At 48.9% G+C, this 12,200-nt stretch overlaps 1 protein-coding gene across 5 annotated transcripts in view; it reads right to left on the bottom strand.

Annotated features, from left to right (window-relative positions):
* The window catches only part of SCMH1 (Scm polycomb group protein homolog 1), a 53,658-nt gene that overhangs the window by 2,256 nt on the left and 39,202 nt on the right, over positions 1-12,200 (bottom strand). For 4 of the 5 annotated variants that reach the window (XM_030464382.1, XM_030464385.1, XM_030464386.1 and 1 more), the window contains 3 exons: positions 8,612-8,743; positions 3,023-3,226; positions 1,723-1,865 (listed from right to left, as the gene is read on the bottom strand). In XM_030464382.1, coding sequence (XP_030320242.1) covers positions 1,723-1,865; positions 3,023-3,226; positions 8,612-8,743 — 479 coding nt within the window. The remainder of the gene's footprint in view (positions 1-1,722; positions 1,866-3,022; positions 3,227-8,611; positions 8,744-12,200) is intronic. The other variant, XM_030464384.1, reaches the window with a different exon arrangement.

Here is a 12,200-nt window from a genome sequence, read left to right as displayed (position 1 = left end):
ATCCAGCTGGTGAACAAATCCTGAAGGGAGGTGGGGAGGGAAGTTTTGCAAGGGATTTCTCTGACAGGGGAATAATTAAGGCGGTGGCAGGGCAGGGCAGCACTCTCACTCTCTCACCCCAGGGCATGGTCATCCCACTGCAGGGGAAGTGTCCTGGGACGGGATGTGCCAGCCAGGACAGCAGCTCTGCCACAACACACACAGCCCTGGAGGCAAGGGACCAAACCCTGTACACCTGAAGGGACTGCCACTGCCTGTAAAGCAGACTTCTGGAGTTTCTAAGTAAAGTCTGAGCAGCTGGCAGAGCAGCAGTGGAACATCTCATCTCCAGCAAGGCTGATTTCAACAGCACAGCTTTCAACAGCATCCGAGGCTTTACAGCTGAGCTGGATGTGCCCTCACTGGGGCTCAGGGAGGGATCACAAAGCTCAAAATAACCAGAAAATGGCTCTGAACTTAGCATCTGCATGTGAAGTTTTCCAGTCATTTACATTCCTTGACATGATCCCTGGCTTGGCCCAGAGCTTTGCTGCGTACAGGCTTCCATGGAAAAAAAAAAACAATTGACTTATAAATTAAAAATAAAAATCACAACCTCTAACGACATAAAATCCTGTCCTATGTGGCTGCTCAATAAGGTCTCACACTTGGTGAGATCTCCAGTAATCTTCAGGACCAGGTTTGTTGTGCTTTTCCCTTCTTAAGCTGAAAGCAAAGCTGTTCCTCAAGACTGCCAATACAGGAGACTTTCATCCCTTAGCAGAGCTGTGCACGCTCTTGCATAATGAAATGAAAACTAATTTTTAAAAAAAGTGGTGTCAGCCCAGCACAGGGCAAGAACCATCCCGTCCACCTCTCCTTGTAGTGAAATGAGGCAACCAGGTGCCACTAATTACCAGGTAAGGGGCAGGAGCTTGTGTTCAGCCCACCTGTGCCTGATTAGGGCAGGCCCCAACTGCGCATGAGCAGGATTAGGGGGCCAATAAAAGGCCTTAATCAGGCACAGGTGGGCTGAACACAAGCTCATGCCCCTTACCTGGTAATTAGTGGCACCTGGTTGCCTCATTTCACTACACCTCCTGCCTGGGGAAGATGAGTATTTTCTCCTACTGCTCTTCTGACTTCATGAGCACCACCAGGTGTAAGATGGACTGAATAAAAAGGCAGAGGGAACTATCTGGCAGTAGTCAGGATGTGGAGCTGCCAAAATTTTTGTAGCTTATATTCCACAAAGTTCATGCTGTTTGTCTGCAGCTATTTTACACTTAAAGACATGCACAAGAACCAGGGCCTCAGGAGACTCCTCTTTATAAGAAACAGAGGAATTTAGCAGCAACACACTCAATGAATTCCACTTAGAACATAGTTCTTGGCAGGAGAAATTTGCTATGATGTGAATATTAACACAGGATGAATAACATTTTATATTTTTGGTGCCAGGGTTCAAATCCAGCCAAGAGCTGAGCTCCCTGTACACACAGAGGCAACGTGCTCAGAGCCTCAGCTGGGCTGTGCCATTTCCCCTCCAGGAGCTCAGAGGATCCAAATCCTGCCCACGATACAAGTTAGAAGGATATTCTTCACAGCACAAAACTCCAGCTGGTACAAAGTGCTGCTGTGCCTCTGATTCTCCTACACTTCCCTGGTGTGTTGATCAGCCCCCAGTGGTATAGAATCTGTAGGTCCACACACATAAATAAATAAACACACAGAGAAACTTACATGTTTCCTAAAGAGGTCAGCATGGGGGCCAAGCTGTGGATCTGCTTCTCTTATGAACTGCATCACCTCCTCCACTGTCCAGGAGGAAGGGTCACGGCTGCTCAGCCTGGAGACCTCTCGAGAGCCCAAGTATCTGTCTGACCCTGGGGAATGGCAGAAGAGCCCCTGTTACTGAGCATCCCCCACAGACTGACTCCAGCATTATTCACCCTTCATCTCCCACTCAGAGTCCTCTCAAAGCAGCAGCAGAGACAATGTGAAGGGCAAATCCTGCAGCAGGATGTGCCCTGCTGGAGATTCCTGCAGCAGAGGTCCAGCACCAAAGCCTTATTCTCACTCCTCAGACCTCCCTTTTCATGGCAGCCTCCCATACTGAGACCTTTTCTTCACTCTAAACCCCAGTTTCCCATTGCCCCCCTCCCCATTCCGACTTTTCCCTGCCCATCTGCTGACAAGTCCCACCACTGCAGAAAACCATCCTCTATTCCCACCTCTCTCCCCACACACTCCCTTTGCTCCCAACACCACCTTTAGCAACTTTACCCCAGCAAAGCTGTTCTGTGTTTTCATGGGCTGCATTTTCTGATGGACTAAGTCCACATGTGAAATTCTGTTGTCCTGAAGCATCTCCTGAGCTACCAAAAGTCCTGCTCTCAACATGCTGGCATCAGCACAGCCCACTGTTCCAGCTCTCTGCCTGCACACACAGACGTGGGGAGAGGCAGATGTATCAAGGCATCAGCAGCCTGAGCTTTTTAGAAGCCTTTACTGATACCATGCTTCTAAAATCACAACTTTTTATGCAAGCACTTGGATTTGTCATGTGTCGATGTACTGCAATAACCAACTCTTCTGTCCCCATTCTTCCAGAGCTAAGTGCCATCCTTGTACCCACCCTGGCCTGTCCTCCCATCCTCCTGTCCCCAGCTCCCAGCTTCATCAGGCAGCTCTCAGCTCAGGGACCATTCCTGATCCACACTCATGGACTCAGATGCCTGTTTATTGCTTTGACAGCCCCCTGCCCATGCTCTCAAGTTCAGCTCCTGCCTACTGCCTCCTCCATTGGCCTCCAGGCCCCTCCTAAGCCACCACAGAGAAGCAGTGACCCTGCAAGCATCACCTCTCCACATTCCCACCCACCCATCCACCATGTCTCTAGAACTACCATCAGCTCTACTACTGTCCAGCAGTGTAAGAGCCAGGCTCTGATACCTCCTGAAGTCAGAAAGGTGTAACTGGAGTTAGAAAAGCTCTTTATTGGCCAATTTACAATTGGAGGCTGTCTTCTGAACTCTCTTACCCCCAGAGCTAAGCCTATGCAAGGCAGAGGTGCTGCCCTGGGTGATGCTGGAGGGTTGGTGCAGGTGCCTGTATCCCTGCAGCCGATAGTCCCTGGAGCTCCTGCTGTGGCTGGATGAGTTGACAGAGTTCAAGGCAGAGTCCATGGGGTCCAGGCGAGGCTCCAAGGGTGCTGGGAGGCCATCTCCCAGGACAAAGGTTTCACCTGGAACGCACCAAACTGCAGTCAGTGTACCCCAACACCACAGAGCCCCGAGTTCCCGCTCGGCAGCAGAAAGGGGCAGGGATGAGCCACCCCCCAAGGGGATCCTCCGAAGCACAGAAATTCAGGCAGGCACTGCTACTGACTGCAGCCTGGGGGTAAATGGGTAAATGCGAGGCCAAGCAGCTAGAGGTGACCATGGCTGTCACCCAGACTGGAGAAACAGCCACTCTGTTAATGCCTCTGGCCTGTGATCCTCTGTCCCTGCTGCCTCCCAGCCCCTTTTGTGGCAGGGGACACCACGGTGGCAAGCAGCGGAGGGCTGCCTGTTCTTGGTGACAAGGAACGCAGGACTCCCATAGCAGGACTGAGCAGGAGAGGAGGCTCCTGGAGATCCGGGGTCAGGTGCCATAGATCATGGCATCAGTGTGCACAGTGAGGGACCAAAGGTGTTTGGGACTGGGGTGCTGAGCCCGGCCAGCAGCACCCACACAGAGCCAGAGAGAGCATCTGGATGGGCACAGCCAGGCAATGCTCACACTACACTGATCCCCCTGCCCTGAAACAAGGTGCTGCTGCTCACCCCTCCTGACCTCCCACTGGGCCCTTTTTCACTGCCCAACCAAACTGGCCACCAACATCCTTTGCTGGGACATGCACAGGAGGGACAGGGTTCTCCCCAGACAGGGTGGCCTGGTGTGAGACTGGCTTCTGCACCATTTCTTCCAGAAATGCATTTAATTTTCAACTGACAAGGCCAGTATTAGGATGGAGGGGCTGAGGAACTACCCTGAGGGACACATTGCATTGTCTGGGCCATCAAGAACACCCTTTGCTGTTACACTGTGACATCTTCATCCCAGGACCATGTGTTTGTAGGTTTTCCTATGGCTTGCACAACCCAGCCAGGTGGACCTGATGCCTCGTGACTCATCCTCAAAGTCCTGAATTCTTTGTTATGAAATACCTGGCAAGTTCATACAGCCAAAGAGGAAGGCAGCTCTGATGAGGAGCATTCCCTGTCCACTGCAGGTTGGGACAGCACACAGGGCTGGGAGCTGGAACTCCTCTACCAGCGTTCCTGAAAGCAGCTCAGTTTTGAGCTGCTGCCACTCAAACTTCACAGAAGGTGAAAAGGATAAAGGACAAAGGATAAAGGAACCTGAGCAACCACCCCAGCCAGGCCCTGAGCTTCATCCCTGAGACCTCCCAGACTGCAGAAGCAGCAGGTAAGGAGACAGCCCAGTGAGGCTGTGCTGAACTGGGATGGTGGTGAGGGTGCAGAGTCAGTATTGCAGCCCATGGAATCCAAAAGCTGTTGAGATCTTCCCAAACCTCACTGCTAAGCTGATGCTAAGTGAAGGGAGATGCAGTTTGCCAGAGCCTCAGGTGGTACCTGAGCATTGCAGGGGTTGGGCCCTACCAAACAGGGCAACCTCTGGTGGAGGCACATTGGTTTATCTGGTTTCTAGGAACTGTAGCACTATTCTGGGAACTGGGATGCTGGTTTCAGTGTTTCTGCTGTGTCTGAGCAGGGATCCCTGAGGTGAGTTCAGCTGGACACAGCCAGCTCATACCTTCCCTGCCTTCATCTCACAAAGCTACAAAATGGAAACCTCCCCTTGCAATTCAGTGAAACAGATGGGAGATTATCACCTGCTGAACTGCAACCCTTTATCTCATGGGCTTTGTCACTCAAGTGCATTTCTGCCCTCTGGGACACTGTCAGAAACCAGCAGCACATCCTTAAATCCCATGTAGAAATGGGGCTGATGTGGGACTGTTATTCCCCTGGTGCCCTGTGCCTGCCTGCACATCTCTGGCTTCCCACAAGGGTAGCTGTGTTTCACCTGCTCTCTACACTCATAAGGAGGTTTTCTGATTTGTGACTGTTCCTGAGTGACTTGGGAAGTTTCCTTCACTCCCACACCACTTTCCCATCACCCCATTTCACCATAAGACTGGGTGCCAATCCAGCAGGGAGCTGGCTGCTCTGGCCCACGTGGGATTGGGATTCCCAGTCCCAGGTCCAGACAGACCCACACACCAGTGGCACTGCACAGGAGCTGCTCCTGAGCAGCTACACTTGGTTTCCTCTTCAATGAGACAGTTCTGCTTAAAACCCAAAGTGCTTCCCATAAAACATCTGCACAACAGGCCAATGTTTGAGTCAGGGGCTGAGGCAGGAGAGGGGTGAGCAGGCAGAACCTTCTGCACTGCTCTGGATGCTCTGTGGCAGGGAAGCGGCTGCAGGCACAGGAATGGGTCTGTGCTCCCATCTCCATCCTCCAAGAAGGCCCAACACTGATGCCCCAGGACACTTGCCCCAAATGTGGTGGATCAGGCAAAAGTGTGTCTGACTGCTCAAGGAGACCCCAGAGCTCACACAGAGGGCATCTGTGTCAGCAGGAAGAATTTTGGGGCTCAGCAAGTGAAGTCTACAGCATGGGAGGCTGGGAGACCATGTGCACATATTCACACTGGTGTAATGCCAAGGATCCCAAACTCTCCCTCAGAAAATATTTAATTCAACAATTAACACGTTGTCATTAATCTGATGTAACACACTGTGATGCATTCTTCCAGCATGTGATCATGTTCTCACACATCTGAAGAGGATGAGGCCATGCAACTGGAGAGCACTACCTGTGTCAGAGGCAGAACTGAAGCTGTGTTCACCCTCAGGTTGCCCATCCCTGGGCTGGGGACTCTGGGGTCCTGCTGTGCACACAGCAACAAAGCTGGAGGCTTCTCAGTAGGGTCAGTGCAAGAGAGATTTAGGGTTTTCTTAAAGTACAAACATACAGAGAACTGCTCAGATGAACAATGCCTCCAGGAAGGAGGGCGGGAAACAAGGCAAGAGGGGGCCAAATACTATCCCTGTGAATCATCTGTAGCAGAAGACAAGATGCTTCTGCAAGTGGCAGGGCACAGGCTGCATTCAGATACAGACACCATCCCTGACAGCCAGCTTCAGTGCAAGGAGGACTTGGTTAACTCTTAGGCAGATTTTCTTATACAAACTGCTAGTTTTAAGTACAGGCTTGCATTTGGAGCATTGTAGGAAAACAGACAATGGTTAGTGATGGAGAGGAAGGGAGCAGCTAATTCAAGTTTAATTAAACAAACAGTGCTACAGATTCTAGAGCATCATTTTACTGCTAAATCATGGAGTTCAGCCATAGGCCAAACAAGTGTGCAAATATGATCTGCACAACTACTAAACACCCACTGCTGTCTTTGAAAAGCCCCACTGTGCTGGACCTGCACCTTTTCAGCAAAAAAAGCTGCAGTAATGCCACTGGATGCAAGAGAAAAAAAAGTAAGAAGTGAAATCCTGTCCTTTCTGACTTCTTGGCAAAAGGCACAATGAACAGAGACTTTCCAGTGCTCCTCACTGCCTTCAGTCTGGCAAACTGGAAGCTGCTCAGGTACTGCTGTCACCCTGCTGGAGCCAGGACAGGCTCTGCTGGGAGATTTCATGCCCATTAGAAGATTCACCTCCTTACTTGAGACATATTCAGTATCTGAGTACTTCAGGTTCGTATCAAAAATACCCTCAGAAATGCCAATATTCCTTCTTGTACTTTCTGGTGGAGGAGGATGAATAGCTGTGGGATAAAAATGAATTTCTAGATGGAATGTGGAATGGCATCTCATTTCTCCCTGCCCTGTACAACCCCTGCATGAAGGATAGAACAAGACCAAGCTGCTGAAGGAAGTTCACACACCAGGAGGACCATCACCCTCACGTGGCAGCACACTTTCTGCCCACTTGTCTTTACTTCCAGAGAAGACAGTGGAGTATTATGGGCATCCAGACAGCTTATCCCATTCAAAGCCATAAGTGAATAGACTTTGGGATGGACTAAGAATCAGTCTTGTAGACAACATAGCTTCCTCCTTGGAACTACTCATTACAGAAGCCTTCTCTCTTCACTGACAATATAGGGAGTGGATGATACTCACCACCTAACCAGGGCATTCTTAACCTTCACTATGCTTCAGGAAGAGGTGAAACGCTGCCTGCTACACCTGCCTGTAGAGGAGCTGACAGATTTTGCTAATGTTACCTACATGCAGTGGTTACTGTCAAGGAGAATGTCAAGGAGACCAGCAAGGATGTACCTAGAGGTGAGAAACAAAGTGAGACTGAGGGAATAATGTTTGACTTCCCAAAATGCTGGAAGAGATGAGACAGTTCCACGTCACCTTGTTCTTTGCTTCAGCTAGGTGACAAACCTACAATTTTAATCCATGTAGATACCAAGGTCACTAGAAACTGTCCATCACAGGGTGCAAGTTCAGATCAGCTGTGCTTAGATATGGGCTGAGGAATCCCAAAGAGCAGAAGGCACAGTGATGGATGGAGACTAGAATTATACCACAGTGCATGGAGCGCTGTGTACTCAAAACCTGGGATCAACAACCCAAGCTCAGAAAACTCACAAGAGCCATGGAAATGTCATTCAAAAGGGACAGCAACAGAGCACAAAGGCAACTACGAGCCCAGCCAAGAGTTTCCAGCAATATTTCAGGGACATACTATAAAGAGCTACAACTGATACCTTGGCAGATTTCACCATCAATTTATTAACAGGCTTCAGTAAACTAAGTCCAATCTCCAGTCTGCGTTTTGCTTTCCAGTTCAAAACAGAAAGTGGAACCATGTTTACTGAAGACTTCTGCTCAGGCTCAGGTAGTCCTCCAGCTACCTGGACCTCCAGACAATCTCCCACCTGCACATGCAGGGGGCACCTATGGACCACATACCAAAGAGGGTATTTCTGCAGTTGCATTTGAGCACATGGCACAGCACATGTCCAGCAGTGTGACCCCAGGGATGCTTCAGGCAACACTGGTGGTGTGGGATGTGGTTCCATCTGGTTTAGCTGATGGAGCACATGCCAGTGAGACCCTCCCTGCTATTTAGAAAGGATTGTGAGGAGCAAGATGGGATCCTGGGAAAGGGCAGCAGGTTCCTGACCGTACAGCTGCACATCAACATCTGTACAATACACTGCAGCAAACCATCACAGTAAAGTTCAGGGGAAGATTGACTGAAGCATCTGGGCAGCTTTATGACTTAATACCATGCATAGCAATGGAAGCTCAGATATGGGCAATTCAATCCCAGATTATATGGTATTAGATGATGACTACCAGGGCTAGAAGGAATTCACCCTGCATTCCACATGCCTTACACAACTGCTTGGGGAACCTGCCTTGACACTTCTGCCTGAAATGCCAAGCACCGACCCATGCCAGAGCCAAAGCAAAGCAGAATTCCTAAACCCATGGCTTAATTTGGCACGGCACATCTCATCCTGCTGTACCCATTCCAGGTTGCTCTGAACAGCCAGCTTTGGGAAGAGACGCTGTGCTCACCTTCCAAAGGGTGACGGTCATTCTTTGGTAACTTGGGGGAGAGAGGAGCACTGTATGGAGGGGAATCTTGGGAATATCGCTTTGTACCCCGGCCTGGTCCCTGCAGAGTGTCGTCTAAGGAACTGCTTCTGTCTAGGAAAAGAGAACAAGCCCTACTTAGGAGTGGAGACTTCCTAGGAAATTCAGTCTTGCCAGAGTTGAGACTTGCATGCATCGCCTTTAAAACTGCAACCCAGCACACCTATCATTTTATATTTTGCTTTATCAGAGAAAAAGGGTGGCAAGAAACCTAAGGAATAATATTAGTCATGTTTTGCCACATTTCACTCCCAGCACCACCTGTGACTGGCTTAATTCTATTTCTTCTCATTCTACCCCTTGGCTCTTCCTGCACGATTCCTGCACCTCCCCACTCTTCACCTTTCAGACACATAGAACCCTGGGAAGATTTGCAAACAACCCCTGGATGATTTACAACCATTCTATGCCATGCAGAGTGCTTGATTAAACCATACTCAAAATTCCAATCTTTCCCAAAATTGATCCCTCAGGTGTCCCCCAGCTGTCCCTGCTGCTCTTCTCCAAACATTTCCCAACGATGAGGTTCTCTGTACTGCACGTGGCATCCAGGACGTCGGGCTGGGCTCTGGGATGTCTCTCTGCAGGCTGAAGGCTGCACACAGAGTGACAGTGGGGGATGAACACAGAGGATGGAAAGGCAGAGATGGGAACAGCAGCCAGGGAAGCGATGGACACAGCAGGGTCAGCAGAGGAGCAGGACAAGGTGACACTGCTGCCCCTGGCTGGCCCCTGGCAGCTGCCCCGAGCACCACGGGTGAGCCTGCAGCATTCAAGGTGTGAACAGAGGGCAGGGTGAAAGACCCACAAGTGCTGGGCAGAGCAGACAGCAGCCCCAGCTGCCAGCACAGGGCAGGGATGGGTGCTGGGGGGTGACAGAAATACAGCAGGGAGCAACAGGGACACCAAGGGAGATGCAGGACGCCAAACAGAGAAACAAAGGTACAGACGGGTGGGAAGCATCGGTCATCACTTAGCTGACTAAACTTAGCAGACAACTTAGTTGAATAAAGAAAACCACAAAAGTAGAGAAAAGTAACTTTTCTATTAAAATCCTTTGGGGAAACAAAAGACACACTGCTCATACTGAGGGACTTCTGAGTATGATATCACTGTAACACTATTAGACAAATACTGTCCTCAGGACAAGTCCTGTTGGAAAGACTCATTGCTCTGACAGAGACAGGAAACACATGTCCCTGGTTATCTCTTAAATGTAAACCAGCATGACCTTACTCACCCAACAGTCACAGAACAACAACAAAAAGTGATAGTTTTAAAGGGTTTCCAGGGTTTTTTTTAATTATTTTTTAAAATTGGTTGATTTTAAAAGTAATGCAAACACAGAAGGTCAAGTTGTATCAGATAACCCAGGCAATCAGAAGTTAGGTCCGTGTAAATTAGTGGAAGAATAAACCAAAAGTAGCTCTGTAGCTTGGGTCTCTGATTTTAAAGGATAAATTTTAAGAAAATGAAGACATGGAGTAACACATGGAGCTGCACTCCGCAGTCACAATATGCATCATCAGGAAAAAAAAGAAAATACCCTCAGTTGAAAAAAATGCCATAAGCATCATGAATGTGTTATCACCAGTGAGGAAATTATCTGGATGAAAGGACCTCAAATGTAAGTGGATAAATGTTCACTTCAAGAAGGATGCTGAGACCGAGCACAGCATTTACTGGAGATGAAAAGGACCTGCTCAGCATGAAGGATGGTGAGAACAGGGACAAAGTGAACTTTTTAACTCATTCTGTCTTTTGACACAGTGCAAAGGAAAAGACAGGACTGTACTTTCAGCTACAGAAGTAACAAGTGTGTGGGAACAGAACAAGAGGATACTGTGCAGAAAGTTAAAGACTGGAAAAAAAGGAAAAAAAAGGTTTTCCTTGCCTGCACATGCTGGGATAGCTTTGAGAGGTATTTCACCTCACCCAGCTTGGAAGGTTGGGGGGATGGAAGAGAAGCAAATCTGCCCATGCCTGGGTGTGTGCTGATGGCCATCCCAAGGCTGTCAGGACAGATGCCTTCACAGTCCAGGGCAGCCTGGTCACCTCGTCAAGTCAAAGTCCAAGTCAAGGCTCCTACTTCAGGACACTTCAGTGCCTACTTCAGTAACTTGCACTGGCACCTCACCCCACCAACCTGCAACACAGCCAGCTCAGGTCCCAGTGCTCCCAGGACACCCATCTGCCTCCAAACCAACCCCAGCCCTCACCTCTAGTCACAGTCACACTGAACACCAGGACCAGGATCAAAGGTTGAAAGAAACAGGACAGGAAGGGACATACACACCCCTGACTAAGAAGTGAAAGTCAAATCACTGAACATTCTCAAACTGAGGACATGAGGATGTGGAGGAAGCCAAAATGCAACTTAAGAAACAAGGTGGAGAGCAAACCATGGGTCTGCTGCAGTGAATTCTGACCCAGTGACACTGCTCAGAGTGACTGGAAACACAGTGCTAACAGTTAAACAAAAAAACAAAAATTGTTTTGGCAATGAAAAATGTTTCAGCACATATCATGGCATGCATTCACCAAAGGAGACCAACCCAGCAGCTTCCTTATCATAGGAAATAACCCATCTGTGAGACAAAAGAAGAGTGGTCAATATGATTTTCCTGGAATTCAGTAAAATATCATTTGATATGGAGAATATAAGGATTACCCCAAGTTTTGTCATGTGCACGGCAGAACACAGAACGAAAACATGAGGCTGGAGAGCAATTGCCAATGATTTTTCTTGAGAATCATTTGTGAGCCCAGTAACATTTAATTCTTATATTAGTGACTTTGGTGCCTGTGTCAGAGGTTCACTGACAAAATCTGCTGATGTTTTACCACATCAGGCCAGATAAAGCAGCATTTGAAATTATGCAGAAAAAAATCATAAAACAGAAGACCAGAAAGGAGGTAAATCCAGCAGCAAAATGCAGATGTGAAGCATTGTCCCATGAGCTGGGAACCCACAGTTGACAACAGATGAGATGACCAAGGTGTGTGTACAGGATGGGTTGATCACCACCTGCCCCAAGGGTACAGTGACAAAAAGCAGCTTCCAGAGACACTTCTCATCAATAACAACGTGCCAGTGCTATGGCATCAGGCCCCCATAAAGTGTGCCCCAGAGTGCTTGGTGGCACTCTGGTCACCTCCTGAAGTTTAATTCAAGCCAACACTAGATGAGGAGAGCAGAGAGCCAACAACATGGACAAATTCCCCACAGTATCCATAGTGGTGCTCCTGTAAAGTGAGTTTGTTTTGGGAACTGAGACCAGCTCCCAGTCTTAACCAGTGATCATTTTCTGAAACAATCAGTCCCACTCAGGCACACACCTGTACTGGAGCAGAAACAAGATGGGACACACAGAGCTGAAGGTAAGGCCATGGCAGCCCTGACACTTGGTGTGATGTAAGCTGATGTACAACTGCATCCTCATTCTTCCATGACCAGCCTTAACCTCTCAAATTAGACAGTGCTGGGTCTTTTATCCTCACCAGAAGCCAC

The sequence above is a fragment of the Calypte anna genome, chromosome 23, assembly GCF_003957555.1.
Source record: "Calypte anna isolate BGI_N300 chromosome 23, bCalAnn1_v1.p, whole genome shotgun sequence".
NCBI lineage: Eukaryota > Metazoa > Chordata > Aves > Apodiformes > Trochilidae > Calypte > Calypte anna.
Note: the sequence above shows the minus strand (reverse complement) of the source record. Positions and strands in the feature narration are given on the sequence as shown.